This window comes from Apostichopus japonicus, chromosome 15, assembly GCF_037975245.1.
Source record: "Apostichopus japonicus isolate 1M-3 chromosome 15, ASM3797524v1, whole genome shotgun sequence".
Classification (NCBI taxonomy): domain Eukaryota; kingdom Metazoa; phylum Echinodermata; class Holothuroidea; order Aspidochirotida; family Stichopodidae; genus Apostichopus; species Apostichopus japonicus.
In genome coordinates this window covers 14,778,415-14,798,482 of record NC_092575.1, presented here as the reverse complement: position 1 = coordinate 14,798,482, position 20,068 = coordinate 14,778,415, and the positions used below count along the sequence as shown (strand labels likewise).

At 34.8% G+C, this 20,068-nt stretch overlaps 1 protein-coding gene across 2 annotated transcripts in view; it reads right to left on the bottom strand.

Annotated features, from left to right (window-relative positions):
* Positions 1–20,068, bottom strand: part of LOC139980510 (bridge-like lipid transfer protein family member 2) — a 67,510-nt gene that overhangs the window by 35,783 nt on the left and 11,659 nt on the right. For both annotated transcript variants that reach the window (XM_071992189.1, XM_071992190.1), the window contains exons 12-31: positions 18,667–18,794; positions 17,623–17,690; positions 16,586–16,770; positions 15,636–15,809; positions 14,887–15,013; positions 13,553–13,778; positions 12,840–12,946; positions 10,245–10,337; positions 9,912–10,023; positions 9,236–9,380; positions 8,584–8,698; positions 7,807–7,898; positions 7,330–7,399; positions 6,041–6,136; positions 4,879–4,938; positions 4,253–4,349; positions 3,589–3,799; positions 2,426–2,598; positions 1,526–1,624; positions 762–1,028 (exon numbers count right to left, since the gene is read on the bottom strand). In XM_071992189.1, the coding sequence (XP_071848290.1) occupies positions 762–1,028; positions 1,526–1,624; positions 2,426–2,598; positions 3,589–3,799; positions 4,253–4,349; positions 4,879–4,938; positions 6,041–6,136; positions 7,330–7,399; positions 7,807–7,898; positions 8,584–8,698; positions 9,236–9,380; positions 9,912–10,023; positions 10,245–10,337; positions 12,840–12,946; positions 13,553–13,778; positions 14,887–15,013; positions 15,636–15,809; positions 16,586–16,770; positions 17,623–17,690; positions 18,667–18,794 (2,645 nt within the window). The remainder of the gene's footprint in view (positions 1–761; positions 1,029–1,525; positions 1,625–2,425; positions 2,599–3,588; positions 3,800–4,252; positions 4,350–4,878; positions 4,939–6,040; positions 6,137–7,329; positions 7,400–7,806; positions 7,899–8,583; positions 8,699–9,235; positions 9,381–9,911; positions 10,024–10,244; positions 10,338–12,839; positions 12,947–13,552; positions 13,779–14,886; positions 15,014–15,635; positions 15,810–16,585; positions 16,771–17,622; positions 17,691–18,666; positions 18,795–20,068) is intronic.

The following is a 20,068-nucleotide window of genomic DNA, read 5'->3' as shown; positions in this document are numbered from 1 at the left end:
GAAACATAAAAGATAAAATACAAAGAAAATATAAAATATAGCTACATTGTATTATTAATCCTGTGTAGTAAGACTTCACCTATTTTATAAAATTCTGTCTTCGGATAATAACTAAAAGACAGCATTGCCAAACAATAAGAGCATTCAAAATGGTAAAATCTTCACCGATAATCTTCAGATAATCAGTGATAATTTGAACACTCTTTTGAATTGCTGATATATATGCTCACAATATGTAGATATTTTGGACTTTGAGGTTTTCACAATTTAAAAATAAATGATGCAAGATGTGTCTGTAGTGATATGAATCGAACATAAACTTAGCCCATATTTATAGCTTTCATGCACGATTGGCTCTTCCTTCTTGCAAGATCATATATATATATCACTGACGAAATTTATAACTTTTGCATGAACAGATAATGTACTAGCTTTATGAATGACCTTTTCACCGCTAAGCTGCTTTCCGTAGATTAGAAGAAGGTTGTTATAAGTCAATAAGGGATTAAACAAGAGGTCTGGTTAATTTCCCTGGTAGGCTGCCTGATGCAATGTATTTTAGAATAATCCATGATGTTTACATGATTATCTGCCATTTCTTTAAATACTAATGCATGACTTTTCCATGTCCGGAACATCACATATCTTAATCTATATGACATACCCAGATTATCCATGAGAATAGTGACCAGAAAACATCTCAGCTGGACAATTACTAACCTTAATTTCAATCTAATCTCAAGAGACTGATTAGGACGTACCATTTTGCCAATCTATGTAACAGTTTTTCCACTCCCAATCTAAGAGTTCCGTGGTCTGGTACGGATTCTTCATCGCCAACCAGTAAAGGTTCATCTGTTCGACAGAGGCGACCAGACGGCCGTGGTAGAGGTGGCGGATCTTGTCCCAGAACGGCACCGGGGGACTGGGATCCACGGACGGTTTGTTCAGAAGGTTCAGACAGAGGTTGATCTGGGCCCACGCTGGCTCGAAACTTGGACCCCAGGCCAACCTCCATTCTTTGACATCTGAAAAATAAACAAAGTATTTCGGGAAATGTGAATTCAACTCTTCTGAATTAATCCTGGAATAAAAGTGATACCCAGATCAATAACCTGTTTAGATATTTGTGAAACTTCTATTTTCTCTTCTGTCAATAGAAAGGCATAACGTCAACTACACACGGCAGGCTGTGAATGTAGTTGTGGTCGATAACCAACTAGATTTCGATATTGCTGGGACAAGACCAATGGCTTGTCGGCTGACAGGCTCTTCTTTGATGTTTCTGTTCACTCCAGCCATGCTGTGAGGTTGCATGGTTAAATGAACAAAGATAAAACTAACCTCTTTTATCCCTAGAGGCAAAATAAATTTACCAGTGGAGTTATTAACAAGAACAAGCTGTGAATTTTTTTCTTATTACAAAACATTTTAAGAAGATTTCAGTGAAATAATCTTATTTAAATTTGATTTTTTTATTTTGGAAAATCTGATTGAGATGTGAGAAGAACCTGATACTACCTACCTGTGGCAAGATCATGAAAAAACTTCAAAGGTGGCATACTCCTGATAACTGTGTCGTTACCCCACACACCCTGTACTTCCACTGGCACTTCTCTTGTGGCTAAAAAAAAATGTAATATGAACAAGAGATTACACAATATGCGACATAAAATATAACATTTACAGCAGGAATTAGAGTTCGAATCGTTTTCATTTATCACGCTAAGAACCATATAGACCAGGGGTTCCCTAACTGGGGTGGATGAACCCCCAGGGGAAGCGTGAGTCCATCCAAGGGGGTTTGTCAGACGTTTCTGAAAGTCAAAACTAGAGCACTTTTTGTTGAACTACAAGTTGATATATCATATAATTTAGTAATGTACAAATGTCGTACCTATCGACAAACTCTTTGTTTTTTTTTCATTACAATATTACACTATGAACTTGATCTTTTACGAAGCACTGTTATGCGTTTTATAGTATAATAATGACTCAGATCGTGTCTCGAAAGGTTGGGGTTCGCGGACAACTCTGACATCCACAGGGGGTTCGTGGGGGCATAAAGTTAGGGAAACCCTGATATAGACATATGACATAAAAATACCATAAGTAATAGTGATATAGATTCTGCAAAACCAGTGAGAGATGTCAGGGGAGCCAGTATGGCATTTAATTGTATTGTTTTTTTTTTCGTACAAAGGTCAAAGAGAAACATTGTTGGATCAAAAGGGCCGGACAGATTACATATTAACCCTTTACCTGTACCTAGATTGTGCAATGTGCATTGTTAGGCTGGTAGGGTGAGCTTACCTCATTAATGCACGATTTTGCAATGTTTTTGTCCAAATCTTTCATATGTTAGATTTTTGTTGGGAATCCTTGTTTAATATTTTTCCAGTAAAACGATTTTTTGGAAACTTACCTCTTGGTTTGGCTACTTGCTCAGCACCAATGAGTTTACCCCACCAGTGCATGTCTTTGATGACCCAGAGAGATTGAGGGTAGTCTCGGAGTTTAAGGTCAAAGCTTTTCAGATGACCTTGTACCATTCGACACCAGAGAGTGGTGAAGTCGAGCCCGCCCTCGGGAAAGCGACTACATATTAGGAAACGAGAGAATGAAGAAGGATTAAACTTTGAAAGAAAGAAAAAAATTAAATATCTTAAAATAACTGTGAATATTGCAGTCAATATGTTATTAGGATTAATCATATTTTCATTTCAGATAACTTCAGCCTGCTTTTTCTTTGCAAAAAATAACATGCCCATAATTTTTCTGTTCCACCCCACCCCCTCCCATATCACCAAGGCAAAATACAGAAGGCTAAAGTTAAATATTAAGATGCTGTTACATCTTCTTTTGAGTCATCATGAACAAAATGAACATCTTTATTATTCATATTCTGTGTTACTATTCTAGCTGTGGTTTATCTATTTTCAAAAAACCCAACATAGACCTGAAAAACAACTCCATTATTGAGTTTCCCTATACTCTAAGAGGCTCTGACTATTACATATAAAAGTCTTGGTTCACATATGGTTGGTGGTGGGGGGTATTGTTATAGGTATTATATGTTAAGGTTATCTATTTTTTTTTGGGGGGGGGTAGTTCTTTTATAGGTGTTAAGGTTATCTATTTTCTTTCATGGGAGTACTCTATTTGATTAAGCCCAAAAGGGTTTCTTAGTTTACTTCCTTTCACATTTTTTACTTATTTGCAGTTATATTGTCTTGTTCACCTTGTTACACTATGTGATGAAACAAATAATAAAAATAGTAATAATATGCAATCAATGGGACTAATTATAAAACTCCCAGAGGCCTTTTCACCAAGTGTTCTTCTAGCAGAGGACCCAATGACATTTTGTGCAACACTTCTTACATCAGAATTAGTCCTCTCATCAATTTACAAATTATCAATTCAAACCCGGTCATAATAAACAACAAATAAAAGACATGGAAAGTTATATCGATCCTTTTCAGATGGTCAGACCTTCAAGGAGAGAATTTTTGAAAAGTCTTAGCAAGTTTAGCAGGTTATAATATAGAAACAATTTACTGACGATCATCGAGTTTGATTTTCTACCTTGCATGGTCGATTTCTTTCATGTGTTTGATGACATTTTCTTTTCCGTTCATGGTGGTATCACAGAGGGCGTTGATTTCGATGCTGGTGATCTCCAGCGTAAGCAGTGCTTTCCTCATGGGTGTCGTACTGTTCAGTTTCTGTGACCTCTTCACAAATATCTCCAGGTTTTTCTTCTCCAAGGAGGTGTATAATTCCTCAATTTTGGAAGCTACAAGAGAATAAAATTATTGTCGGGAAAATACAGGCACAATACCTTGTGTAATATCACACTCTGCTTACAACTGTCTATTAAATAGTAAACTAATGTTTGAAAAATCATTTCTATCAATGATGATTGTACAATTTTGTTGACATACTTCAGACTGAAATTTGAAATAATTAAGATTTACATAAGTTAGACTGAAATAAGACTTTCCTGACAGGAGGGTAGAGGGGTAGAAGACAAGCAGGGGGTGGGGGCAAGAAAAACCCAGATGTTTTGCTGTGCTTCTTATACTTACCACCAGATGAACTACTTACCACCGGATGAACTTAAACTAACTACTCCTAGTCCTAAATAAACTTTTTGTGATCATTTGAAAGTGAGTCTGGAACCATCATCATGCCCTAAGAACACTCAATTGTGGAAAAATTTCCTCAAAAGAGTGAATTTTGAACAAACCTGGAAGTAATTGGCCATGTTGATTTTTCAACTCTTCCACTTTGTTGTCGAGAAGAGATTGCCTCCTGTCACTCTCCATCCTCTCATCCTTCATCAGCTGATGAAAAGGAGAAAATGTTGATGTAAATTATGAAATTTTCTCCCCATTTCCGCTATGCTTTTTTATTGCTCCTTGGTGTTACAATATCCAGTGTATTGGTGCCAGTGGGGTTTGACGTATATGTTTTCAACAGCATGTCCTGAAGATGATATGCTATATATCTGACTAAACTAGTCACCATCACAGATGAATATCTTTAAGGTTGTATTTTTTTTTTGTAACCAATCTGACCAATATATGCTCATTTACAAAAGTCATAAATTAACTTCTACAAAGTATTTTTTTGGTCTTTTTCAAGATTGAGACCAAACAGTGAAGTTTCCGATTAACACTCTTTACGCTTTACAAACATTTGAATGAAAATATGAATTGTGGGTGCTTTTTTGGTCAAATATATGATTCAGTGAAACTTCCTAGCTTTTGTCAGACATAATATGAAGTACTCCCAGCCAACCCTGACTGGACTAAAAAAAAACAAAGTTAAAATGAGCAATAACAAAATGCTCTCATTATAGGATATATTTACCTCGTAGTTATCTCCAAGTTTCACTTCAAATGGGTCATCGCCGATTTTTAAAGTAAATTCCTGCAGACGAATAATAATATCGATAGGTCAGTAACGTGACGGAGAGCACGCAGATGTCAAGAAGAGAGCAAAAGTCAACAACACATGTACTTTAAAAACCCACGACGAACAGTTATAAGGTCGAAGGGATACATGACTGAGTTATTATAGAAGTGAAATTTAGAGGCAGCCCTGGGCCCTATTTCATAAAGATTACTTATGAAACTTCTTAAATAATTCTTCGTAAGTCACTTAAGAAGTTTTAACAAGAAATAGTTTGCATCTTAAGAAGATTATTCTTCTTAAGTCCAAGATAAAAATGTTCTTAACTTTTATGAAACAGGGCCCTGGATGGCTTAAGTAAGGTGGGTTTTGAATCGAGAAGAACCCATGGTTTTTGCAACTGTAATGGTCCTTCTAAATTGCAAGAAAAATCCACATAAAGATAAATCTATTAAAAGGATGTTCTAGTGGCTAAAGTTGATTGCTGAATGAAATTGCTGAATAATTTCTGAACTCTAACTGTGAAAACCAAATTCTCATAGCATTTTGTAAATTCGAAGATATTAATTTTCAACATTTAGTGATATTTGTGTAAATGCATCTGGCAACAGAATAATGGATGATGTCATCAGGGCACTTCAGCTGAAAATGTCTATGTTTTTCTTACAATTTGTCAATCATTTATCCACAGACAAAAGGAATATTTCTTCAAAAAGATACATTTTGATGAAATTCTAAGTACGGAGAACTTTGACAGCTATGCAAACATTCAAAAGTATCAGGTTTCATGGATAAATCAACAAGAAGATTATAATAGCCTCAGTAAAGCTTCCAACGAGCATTTGCCTAGATGACATCACAGACCCCTTACTGTAATCCAACTTCCTGGAGTAGTTGAGGGTTTATCCAGTAAAAATGTCACATTCAATCAAACGTATCACAAGTTAAGGGCAATGTACTGAGGTAGGGAGTTTCAACTAGCAGTGTGGAATATTTTTCTCCTCAAAATAAGTTTCACATTGTTTTGTCACCTGAAATCCCATTTAAGATAATTGGTTTAAAGTCTGAATTGAAGTATAACCAACAAGAGTTTTTTTTCTATTTTCGGGAGTTTGTTTACCTGACAACGTAACACCATATCTGGATAAATGGGAGGGTTGTCTGAAGAACGCTTCTTTCCATGGACTTTCTTGAGCCATTTGTTGATGTTAATGATCTGGTGAATGTAGAATATTCAATGGTTAAAAATTGTTTTGAATTCTTCACTTTCTATTCTCATATTTCCTAGTTGCTCACTCCATTACACATGTCAGTGACCTTGTTACGATAGAAAATGTTTAAGGCATCAGTCACAAATGATTTATTCGATAATTTTGGATTGATTCCTAACAACACAACACATCTTTACAAAAAGTGCACGTCAATCTTTTTCATAGATGTTTATCCCAGATATTGATACTGATATATTGATTGTTATTGATCAATAATCAAGGTGACAGTTGTCACTACTTTATCACATCTGTGCGTGTATTGTATTCTGTGCGTGTGTTTGTCTGTATTCCTCTCTGTATTCTGTGCGTGTTTTTGTCCCTTCTGTCATTGTTACTTGTCATTTACCCTTTGAAGAAGATCCTGCTAGGATCAAAACGTCAGGCCAAATTACTTTTACACATACTATATCACATATAAAGATACAGCACACGATGACCAAACTTTAGTTTGCTCAAATAAGTCATGAGTTTCAAACAAGACTCCTCACTTCTTTCAATTAATTGAATTCTGTAGCGTTTGTTTCATCCTTTGTATTTATTTTGCCTCACCATAATTAAATATTACAACCAGCTCTGGTAACCACAAGACGGACAATTACAAAACTTGCTCAGTCCTCTACTCTAAGCCTTACCTGAAATTGAGGCTAGGCCGATACACACCTATCATGATTGTGTGGTATATGTAAGCTTAGAAGGGACAACACATTGGTGACTTGTGCTCATGTCAACAAGTAACAACTTATCTCTATGGAGATGTATTAACCTATTAAGATGTAACTGAAAATTATAATTTTTTGCAGTTGCTACAATCTTGGTACAGAGTACTAAAATGAGCAAAACAGTAATTTTCAGAATGTTACAGTATGACACGGTTAGAACATCTCGGCAAAATATTCATTTTCAGGTTTATTAATCTTGTTTTTCAAGACGAAAGGGAGTTTTAAAAAACAGTAATTTTCAGATTTTGATATTTTGAAGTGAAGTACTGAAGTGAAGTGATGTTTTCACTAGTTTTTGAAGTTTTAATGACACCTGCATCTGGTGTACAATTATATAGGGATATATGGTATTTCATGATGAAATATGCCTCATACAGTCACTCTCTCAAGTCACACACATATAGATTGACACGACCGACCTCGTTATAATTTTCGGCAAAGTCGTACTCCCATGGAAAGACTACGTCTATGGCAGATGTGTAGAAGCCACTGTAAGAAATATAAGGTGAAAGTAATGAAGATGAAGATTTTACATTTTAAATATATATATGATATACATTTTCATGAGCTTTACTCTTTTCTATATGCCAAAATAGCACCACATATATCATTTTCATATTTAAGAACATTTTAGGTTTTTTAAGTTTAATTTTAACGGTGCCAATAAAGAGTTTATCATTCATTTCCGTTTTTCATGAAAATAAGCAATTTAAATAAAAATGATACACAATGGATGATGATTGTGAAACAAAAAGGATAAGTCCATTATTCATTATTTTTTTATTATTTTTAAATTAAAGAAACAGAATCAGAACTAGGATTTACAAGATGCAGAGTTTGTACTAACTGTTCTACAGAATAGATATCAAACATAATAGGTTCAACGTCAAACTTACATTCCCCAGTTGCTAGCTAACTCCAGCTGTTCATAGCCTTTCCTAACGTCCAAGTGATGGTCGTTGTTTATGAGCTGTTCTATGCAAGCAGACTGGAGAGAATTGAAGGAATCGATAGAAAATTCATCAAGAGTGATTCATAATTCAAAAAAAGTATGGCCTGAAATGATCAGCGGAATTAAACGAAGAATTAAGAGGACTATCGAACAGTGACTACGAAATAATGAACACATTTCGAGACAGCAAAAACGTGTTTAGTTAGAATTATGGGATTTGCACTGGTCAGTAACTGCAATAAAAATGATTATTATTGCCGATGCCACAAAAATGTTTGCTTAAATTAGGGGTGGGAACCTTTTTGAATGAATGGGCCAGATTTTAGGAGTGAAAGATTGACAGGGCCGCACCTAACCAACGACCTGCTTTTGATTTCAAACCTTTGATTCCGAGGACTTTCAAGCAATATGTGTGTGTACTAATCTGGTTTTACAAAAACATAATGTCAATACAGTACAGTTGATAATTAATGGGGATAATAGGCCTACCTGACAGCATCATTAGTGCCGATAAATTCTAAGCAGCTTAAATCACTGGCAGGCCGTAGGTTGCCCACCCCTGGCTTAGAGTGTTCTATATTGGTCGACAAAAATTAAATAATTTTGTGCCTTCAGGTTACCTTTTAAGTGACCACAACCGCACCAGTCGCTTAGATAAGACCAGATAATAAATAGTAAACATTATCATAATGCAAGATATGAATATCCATATGAAACCTACCTTTAGAGTAATGATTTCATGACCCTCAAAGTCAAATACAGCCTCTGGAAAGGTTACTTTCAATGACTTCTCCTTCTCCTTTCGAATTAAAAACTCCTCAACCGTGATGGAATTCCTTGCAGAAAAAGACAACAACAACAAAATGAAAGAAATAGAATGTAATATATTGACAGGCCAAAAGACTATTAAAATAAACAACTTTCATAGGGAAAATCCAAAAGTATAACAATATTAACAATATTTTTTTTTATATTTCTACTCACTCTACTCTAATTCATCACTGATGTTACTCATCCCTAGAGTAAAAACACATACTTACGGCTTGAGAAAGTTCGCATCCAGTGCACCGTGCCTGTGGAACTCACTTCCAGAACATGTAAAAATGTGCAATACCGTAAACGGTTTCAAATCAGCTCTCAAAACGTATCTTTTCACCAATGCATATATGTTAAAATTGTTATTATTATGTTAAGCGCTACGAGAATTATTTCATAGTTTGTTTGGTGCTATATAAAAATTATGTATTATCATAATTATTATTATATTATTTGATGAGCAGGATTTTGCAGATGCTGCAGATTTTCTATATGACACAGTGACCTAACATCAATTAGATCAAAAAGATATCAAATTGAATTAGTTTTATTTTTACCTTTTTGCCTGAGAGAGTTGATACGAGAATTGAAGGAATGTGACGTTGATGGAAACATCTAAATCAGTAAATTTACTCTTCAGAGTTGAGGGAGTCTGCGGTTCCTCAGGTTGATTATCAGTTGATTGAGGTTGCGATAAAATTGCTGGAAAAAAGACAAAAAAGGTTTGCAAAAAAAACAAAATAAAAATTGCAGAAGGAAATATCTGAAAGATTTTAAATAAAAATTATGATGTGACCAATAAGAAGAAATAACTTGATAAGGCTGGGTTTAGTAGAGTGAAAATTATGGAATCTTGACAGAACACACAAGTGGAATTACTTTTATATTTTACATAATAAATATCAATTTCCTGTCTTTCAGCACATTGTGAGGTGTAAACAAAATGGGAACGTACAAACTCAAGGATTGATTTTATAATTGTCCCTCACCCCCCTTTCCCCCTCTTCCAATGATACACTTTGATTTGACTTGAATGTCTTACAATATGCATCAGTCTGAGTCAAATGCCTTACACATTCAACCGTTGATATGACACTAAATGTCTTAATATGCAACATTTTATTCTCAAATTGACTCCCAGCTGACAAATCAGCTTGAATAGAATCAGTTATGTACATGACTCTTTATAGCAAAAATGAAAATACAGAATAAAAAGTTATATTTAATTCATACCTTTTGTTTCCTGCCCAAATTGCACCAACTCTTGGGAATGGTGAAAGAGAGTCATGTGACTGGTGGTATCCCAAGAAGAGAAGAAACCGTCAGGAATAGCACAGCTGAATTCCTGAATCAGAAACGTGAGAAAACAATCAACATCATGGGATGTATTATGAATCAGAGAATCAGAGGTACGTTGTCTAGGAATCGAGAGAATATCATGGATGAACATGAAATGGCATTGAACTGTATGTATTAAGTAATCTATTTTGAAGATTAAATGTTCAATGAACGGTAGAACATGAAAATGATAACAATCTATCGGAGAAGGTTAAGAGAAAAGCTTACATTGGTACATCCGTTGTATTTGAGGTCAATCTCTCTAATGTTGAGCAGCGTGCTGCTCCCCTGCGTGGATTCTATTGCACTTAATGAAAATGTCTGTGAAACAAAAACAAATAGCAACAACAATAACAACGATAAAAATAACAGGAACAACAACAATAAAATTATAATAACAATAATAACAACAGTAAAAATAGCAGTAACAACACCAATAAAAATAACAATAATAACATTAACAACAACAATAATCATAACAATAATAATAATTATAACACCAATAACACAAATAATAACAATAACCACAATAAAAACAATGACACTAATAATATTAACTACAATGATAATAATAACAACAATAATAACAATGAAAACAATAATAACAATAACAACAACACTAATAATAACAATAACAATAATAACAATGAAAACAATAATAACAACACTAATAATAACAATAACAATAATAACAATGAAAACAATAATAACAATGACAACAATAATAACAATGAAAACAATCATAACAATAATAAAACAACCATAATAATAATAACAGCAATAATAATAATAAGAAGAAGAAAATGAGGTTTTTGTTTCAAGGAGATATGTTTGTATTTTGATGTTGCTAATTTGCATACGAAGTAACGACCCTTTGCACTCACTGGCATTTCTTTGTACTGTGTGAGGTGGGCAGAAAATAATCCGTATTAACACAAAGTTATGTCATACGCCATTATGAACTCGTCAGTTAAGATAGATTATGTGAAATATATACATTGATTCTGCTACAACCAGGTGATACCATCTCTGAACCACATTTAATATTGAGGGATTCATTATTTCCTTTTATTTGACTAAATGGTGTATATAAGTTGTTTATCTTGGGAAGCCAACAGACTTTATCTACACAGATCTCTTTGTATGATTTTCAGGGGTTTCTAAGAACGTTTGAAATTAACAACAGTCTAAACAACTGTTTACAATGGCACACTAAAACACAAAAACAACGTACAGGTTAAAACATTGTTTTTATCCATCCTTTATTAATAAGCACAGGCCTAGAATTTCATAATTTTAGCAACTTGCTAAAAAAAAAAAAAAATGCAAGACAAGAGCTTGGAACGTCTGAATAAATATGAAGTTCTCACTGGCATTTTCCTCAATTAAGAAACAGTTTTACACGGTAGAGGCTTTTGAGAGCAGCCTAATTATATTACTGATGATGAGCAGTAATACAGGGGATATTTTTAATTGGTACGGACATTGTGCAGATTCTATGATGGATGTTTGTTGTCAGTGTGTTCTGTAATGTACTTTAATGTCCACTGGTACTTTAATGTCCATTGGTTCTTCAATGTTTCATACTGGTATTACAATAGATTTATATCACATCTTAGAAGGTGACATGGTTCTTTAATGTCCACTGGTACTTTAATGTCCACTGGTACTTTAATGTCCATTGGTTCTTCAATGTTTCATACTGGTATTACAATAGATTTATATCACATCTTAGAAGGTGACATGGTTCTTTAATGTCCACTGGTACTTTAATGTCCACTGGTACTTTAATGTCCATTGGTTCTTCAATGTTTCATACTGGTATTACAATAGATTTATATCACATCTTAGAAGGTGACATGGTTCTTTAATGTCCACTGGTACTTTAATGTCCACTGGTACTTTAATGTCCATTGGTTCTTCAATGTTTCATACTGGTATTACAATAGATTTATATCACATCTTAGAAGGTGACATGGTTCTTTAATGTCCACTGGTACTTTAATGTCCACTGGTACTTTAATGTCCATTGGTTCTTCAATGTTTCATACTGGTATTACAATAGATTTATATCACATCTTAGAAGGTGACATGGTTCTTTAATGTCCACTGGTTCTTTAATATCCACTGGTACTTTAATGTCCACTGGTTCTTCAATGTTTCATACTGGTATTACAATAGATTTATATCACATCTTAGAAGGTGACATGGTTCTTTAATGTCCACTGGTTCTTTAATGTCCACTGGTACTTTAATGTCCACTGGTTCTTTAATGTTTCATACTGGTATTACAATAGACTTATATCACATCTTAGAAGGTGACATGGTTCTTTAATGTCCACTGGTTCTTTAATGTCCACTGGTTCTTTAATGTCCACTGGTTCTTTAATGTTTCATGTTGGTATTACATTAGATTAAAATCACATCTTAGAAGGTGACATGGTTCTTTAATGTCCACTGGCAGAAAATTCCCAGTTCTTTTCTGGTTCTTTTGGCAAATGGTAAAATTCACTGGCATCCAGCCAGTAAAGAACCCCAATTTTGAGGCCTAAATTGTCGATTAGACACAGCAATGTCAAATTTTTGTTGTTGTTCTGGACATAACATGGAGGTTGTTACTATATGCCACACCATGCTAACTTATATACAAATTACACTCATTTCTATAAGCTAATCCTGATCACACCATGTCAAAAGAACATAATAATGTCACCTTCAAGATATGATTTAAATCCACTGTACTACCAATAATTGAAGCTGCTCAACACAAGTCCATGCTACATACTGCCATAAAAAATTAGAAAAGAAAGGTTCTGGAAATACCTGAGATACTTTGCTAAAACGTTGTAAAATAGTGCCCTCAATTTCTGAACCGAACTGCTTTGCTGCAGTCCCAGCAGAGAGCGAATCTACATGAAAGATGACAGAATCTGAGAAAGAGAGGGCAAAACATCAAGAAGAGAAAGGTCACAATGTCAAGCATAAAGATGGTAGCATACAATCAATGGACTTGATTTTATGGATCTAAACAACTTTTAAAAAGTGGGAAATTAGGCATTAATAACTAAACAAAAACTTATTATGCAGAATTCTATGGAAAAATCCCCCCCTGTTAATACCCTGAACCCCCATCCCCACTCCATCACTAACATACCCTTCCTCACGAACCAGATCCAGGTTATAATTTTTTCGAATAGTATCTTATATATTATGCTATAGTACAATCTCATCCAAAATAATATATATCTTTAGGAATCACAAATGATTTCGAGTTGGTTAGCATCATGTTTGATCTCTAGAGTAAGGCAAAATATGTCAATAAAACAGAACTAGTATTGTTTGATACAGGTGACGAAACGCCTACAGTGGAATTACGACCTTCCTTACCGGTTTAGAACCTCTGGACATACAATCAGCGTCCTCAGCCTAGTCGTTAGGGTGTTCGCGTATAAATTGGGAGTCTTTTCCGATTTGTTTTCAATGGTTGTCAACAAGTTACATTATGAAGAGAAAGGTAAAATAAGAAAAATACTTACAGGGGATGTTAGTGGTAAGAAAGATGCTGAAGTCTTCCATCTTGAAGCTAGCTTCAAATTCGTTGACTTCCTTAGCGACCGGAGATGACGTCGGTCTGGCTCTCTCTTTACGGGATGGAAACAACTTGCAAAGTAATTTACAAAACCTGATAAGTTCTGGACTCGTCTCAAGTTGGAGAGATTGCACAGTGAGGTCGGTATGGTGTAAGTCGGGGAGAATTTGAAACTTGGCAGGGAGAAAGAGAAGAAGAAAAAAAACAGGTTGAGATGAAAACAAGAAAGTGGTTCAGAAAAGGTCAAAATGTAATGCAGATTAATTTCTCCTGGAATTGAAGACACTTGATCAGTGGGCAATTTGTTAGTTTTTGATATGTCTCGGCAGATGTATAAAATCTTGAGAGAGTCTGTTATATCAGAAGAAAAACATATGATCACTTAGCACATTTAACTACCACACTTTTAGAGTGGATGTAACTAGCCTAGCCTACATTTCATCATATAAGAAAATGAGGTTGAAATTTTAATATTCTAGTCATTAGATGCGGAGGCTACTAATCAGCTTGATGCACCTCTTTAATATAAAGACCTCATGCAAGTGCATTGCATTATTTAGCAATATAAACCATATATAGCACAATATATAGAATAACTAAAGTGAAATTCCAAACAGTTACTGTGTTTGCAATATTTTATCTCACACCACGGCAAATGTATGGACACAAAATATCTGAACACACTACATAATGACCAAACGGAATCAAGAAGTGAAGAGAAAATACCTTGCTATACCAAATATCAAAGCAATGATGAACTGAGGCAACAGACTTTTCTTTTTTGGGAGAGAATTGAAATTCCATTGAATGGTGACCAAGAACTTCACTGCATTTCCATTTGAAGGTAGACTTTATGATGGGTTATCATTTTAAAGAACAAGTTTCTTGTAAATGTTTCGTGATTAAAGCATCTCCCAAAAATCAGAATGTTTGTTTTTCAGAATTTTTTCCAAAGCCACCTGTTAGGCTCAGAAATCTGTTCTAAAAACCCTAATTATAAATTAATTCATTGTGTAAACCAATGTAGATTATTATCATCCAAATTGTGGGACATAAAAAATTTATGCAAATGAACAAAATATTAATGAATGTCACACATGATGAGGGGAAATAGCTAAGACATAATACAAGCAGTTTAAGACTAGCTAATCAGTTCTTTGATATTTCCAACTAGAATTATAAAATGTTGCCACGGCCAGCAATAATCATATAAGAAGGCTGTATCTTCGATCAGGGTATTATAAGACCAGGGCACCATCCTTATAATGTTACTGGACTTACCACAAGTCTTGATTTTTCCAAAGAGCATGGGGACCCAAATATATGTGAGTTGTGAGGAAAACTTGGGTTGCTTCTGAAGGGTCCAGTACCAACTCGACAGAGGAGTTCCTGGAGATCGGCGCTACCCCTGAAAGAAAATTGGAAAACAATTAAAACCTCTCCAAAAAAATAAATCACAAATAGTCCCGTTTTAAAACCTGAACAAAGAGTTGTTAATTCAATTTTATGGGTCACTTCATGGAAGTTATTCATCTCAATGAACAATAACTTTTATTACAAATGTTTCCAAATTATTTGCTTCTGATGTCTCCCAAATCGGCCATTTCCCATTGGAGGACCCAAGAATGCGGAGTAACATTCAAAATATGACTATTATAATTATTTATTGGCAGAACACACAATTCTAATATTAACTTTCCCTCAAGGGTTTTTTGGAGAGCAATTCCTTCAAGATGTTATTTGACTCTGATATATTTATGAAAATATTAAAAGAAAAGACATCAAAAACATATCATTTAAAAAGTGAACTATAACTAATTCCAAAACAGAAAGCTGACAGCCAAAATCATAAAAAAAAAAATCAAATCGAACAGCAGTTATTGGCTGGTACCAGACTCAAACCAATAATCTCAGGCTCCCTGGGGTCACTGGTACCAAGCCAACGACTTGAATCCTAATCCAAGTCAATCATTTTTTAGAAAAAAAAAGCAAGATGGAGGAAATGTGTAAATATTTCCTCTCTAAAATACCTCGTCTCCTGTAGCGTCTCTTCTACTCCCGGCGTATGGAACATCTCAAATTTCACCAACTTTAACTCCGAGAGGAAAGACGGAGAGTCCCTGGGTGTGAGCTGCATGGAGGTGTTGTTTAAGGCAAGGTCAAAGGTCACTGGAAGAAGCCAGGTTTTTAGGATACTACTAGCTCTGCAGTGCAAAAAACAGTAATGATACACATGAATCAAATCTACTCTTGATATCAATTTAATTTGGGGTTCAGGGGGGGAGGGGGAGGGGGAGGGGTGGAAGGCAAATGGGGAGAAGGAAGTGGAAAGAGGGAAGTGGAGGCAAGAAAAAATATTGCAAAATGAACAATATGAGAAATGAAAAGCCTTCTGGGAATTATGACAAGAGTACTAGGCATCCTTCTAAATTTAAGGAAGTTTGCTGGAATCTAGTACAGACAACCTGTATTTCATTTAATGATTCCCAAACCATCCAGGTTGGTGGTTCGACCAGAAAAATTGGTGTCCCAAACATCCAGATTGCGGGCCCAAAACAGAAAAGTTGGAGAAAACAGACCCGCAGCCAAAATGGCAACCGACTGGCCAAGTTGTTTATCCAGCAGTTTTTATTTAAATATAAAGAAAAGGGATTCCAATTAGTGTTTTCATTTGTTAACGATCTGAAGGACACTGTTGTTAGTCCCATTGGAAATTAAACCCCATGTGACCCCATTGGACAAACAACCTTCAATATAATCTATATATTGATTACAGTTATTTGAAATCATAGTTGTAATTCCTGTTGTCATTCAAAGAGATAACCCTCTTTTAAACTTCACTATCAAATTTTCCTTTATTCTATCCATTATACAACAATATATTAAAACCAAAGGAAATCACCTTTAAGGTAGAAAATGGTCATTTATTAAAGATTAAACTTTCAATGGGTTTATAAAATTGATATAATTTATTCCTCACCTTTCTTCCCTCTCTGCTTCTGGCAAGTCATAAGCTTCTTGGAACTCTTCCTCAGATTCAACAAGATCCTCTCTGCTCTCTCCAATCTTGGAGAATTTCGGAACCCAGAATGCGATCTCGTCCTCGGGAAAGTGGACATGAAAACTGTTAAAGTGAATACTGCTCCTCAGTCCTTCCTCTGACAACTGTAACAATAATAATAAATAAAAACATATGCTTCAATCAGTAGATATTTTTGAATGTGAAAATATTATCAATGTTAATTATGATTGTTGATATGATTGTGTTTGCACTTTATATAACATGCAACCTCATTACTAGAAATAGATCAATATTGTTGGAGGGTGGGGGAGGTGAGGGGAGGAAGAAGAGGGTTGAGCTTAATTTTTTTTGGCAAAATCTCATAAGTTCTCATAAACTTCTTGTGATATCTCATATGTTTTCATGAACTTCTCGTTAGATCTCGTGTTTTTCTTGTGAGATCTTGTTAACTTCTTGTGAGATCTTATGAGTAATTGAGAACTTCTCGCAAGATCTAATAAGTTCTCAGGAGATCTTGTGTATTTCTTGTGAGATCTCGTGTATTTCTCACGAGATCTCGTAAGCTTCTCGCGAGGAATTTTTATAAGGGAGGGATGGTTGAGAGGAGAAGTGGCTGAGTAGATGATATCAAAACCTAACAATCACAACTGCTGACTAAAGACTAAAGATGTAAAGTAGGCTATTCAATACGCCTGCTATGAAATTAAAAAAAAAAAATACAATATTTCAGTAAAGGTTTCTGGGATAAAATTTTTTCTTCACTAGTTTTAATGGCTAATAATTTATGGTAGTCAAAATGTTGTAACCACAGAGACTTCTTAATTGAAAGATTGAAGAGGTTTTATTCGACTATGTGTCCATATAACAGAGCTCGGTGAGGGGGAAACGGACTACCCAACCAGACTATGTGTCCATATAACATAGCTCGGTGATGTGGAAACAGACTACCAACGCAACATACGAGACAATGTACACGTGTGTATGAAACATCTCACCTGTACAGCAACATCTGAATCTAGGATATACAATAACTTCTTTGGACTCTTTGTTGTGACTTCCATACCTGAAATCAGCGATAAAAAAAAAACAAGAAAAATGTTGAATGATTTGACATAACATATTATTGGCTCTGGAGTTGTTTCCTTTGCCTTTACAGACAATATTTACGATAACATGAATAATTATGAGGGGGGAACCTAAAGATTAGTTTTAAAGCTTGTTGAAATGCATGCACCTCACTTTCACAATATATGTTACCCTCCACACCTCCCATCAACCCCCCCCCCCCTCACACCCCAATGCACATCTCTCTCCCTACACCCATTTCAACATTTTCTTGGACCCTCGAAAGCCCCAACTTAAAAGAAATGAAAGAAAACCAACTTAAAAGATCAACTCAAATTCACTGTCTATTCAGCAAGTACATGGAAAGCACCCTGTACCTTCCAACATGACAGAAGAAATGGTTGCTTTATACACAGAAGGGCAGACTTGAATTTGTTGGGGGGAAAAATGAAACTTTAACACACTATAAGAATCAACTTCATCATTCACTATACATTTCTGCACTCAGACCTGTTCAGAAGTGAAAACTTAATTCCTTGGAACTGAATTACAAATCCACTGCAGGAATATCAGTCGGGTCAAACACTCAACACTATCCAAATATGCATTTTAATCCTTTATACATCAATAATAAAATAAACTCTCACTTGGGACTTATGTAGTTAACTATAGATTTATGATGTCACTGCATTTTCAAGGATACATTTTACTCCTTGCCACCAGATTAGATAATCAATTTAGTTTGTCCATTTCATTAAAAAAGCTACATATTATAAGAGCTTGAAGAGTTTCAAACATTGCAAACTGTAGTTTTTTAGCCTCTGAGAGCTGTTTATTAACAAGGCTTCATTTTATTCCTTGCAAACGAGTTTATGCATCCATTACCAAACAGAACTAAAACCAGCAGTATCAGCTCAGCATCTGTCAAATTGCTGGAGGAATTTCCATCAAAAAACAAAGCCAGTAATACTCACGTTTCAGATTAATTTCTGTTTTCATGTGGGGTAGTAGGAGATCCCTGATCTCCGAGATTTTGACAAACTGTTTCTCTGATGTTAAACTGTTCTTAGCCTGGAAATGTTCCAGAGAGAGATGCAGAGATCTAAAAAAACAAAAACAAACAGAGATTGTTAAAAGTAATACAAAGAGCCATTTTCAACAGTTGATTCCAGTCATGGCACATACTTGCTACATGAAATCATAGGTGAGAGCAATGGGATACTTGCTATGTAACTACTATAAGGGTTATTTGTGATTGCCTACATCAGGGGTTGGCATGAAATTGAATCTTTTCGGCTACAGTGAAATTTTTTTTGCACCAACTCCCATGACAACAGATAAAAAATATTACATTACATGGGACATGACAGGTCAGAAATTTCAAACTGTGCATTGTTAATACGTAGAAATATATGCAGAAATATCCTATCATAAGTAGGTCTTACAAACTATATAATATTAATTGGTTACACATGTAAGCCACATTCTTCATAGAGTATTTTAACTCTTTCCATGAGCAGCATTAACATTGCCTCAGATGGGCCCATGCAGCCCACATTTTGCCCACCTGTGGCCCTATCTCTATCTTAAGTCACAAAATATGATACAAAAAATAGTTTGAATGTACATTGTTCATTTTGTGAACTTGAGAATGAAAAAAAGCAAGATCCTAATATATAATCAGTGATAAAGAACAAATGACTTTTCCATTTATAGTTTAATATCAGGTATATATACTGCACTAACACATACATAGGTGTACACTATCACCCTGAAACTATGTAATTCCCACAAGCAACAGTATATATATTGAAAATCATACAATTTCATTTGTTTTATTTATATGCACAGATGAAAGAGCATATTAAAAGGTACTCCGTTGGAGTTTTTTCCCCTTTTTTTTAACTAAATGTAAGAAGAACATAATCTAAGCATCCCAGTGTAATTTTGCGATCAATTCCTACATGATATCTTTTTTTCGAGACACCAACATTTCAAGCTGACAAACATGTATCGTAATAACAAAAGTGCACTTGAGGCAAACAAGTATGATGTCATAGATAGATGCACACTGACAAATATTGTTTTTATGTTTTTCAGGCATTTCATTTCACAGAGATTTCAACCAGGATGTCTAACATAATGTTCTTCTTTCATTTAGTTTTTCTTCTTTCTATTTAATTTTTGGAAGGAAGTGTCCTCGGAAAAATTAGGGATTAAGCAGAAAGCTTCAAGGAAACCAAAAACAAAAATAAATATAGAAAACAAGGAATACAAAAGAAACTATTTAAGTAGATAGCTTCGTCATCATCATCATTGTTAAAACATGATCAAATCTGAACGGAGTATGTCGATTATAATTGAAATAAGGAAGCA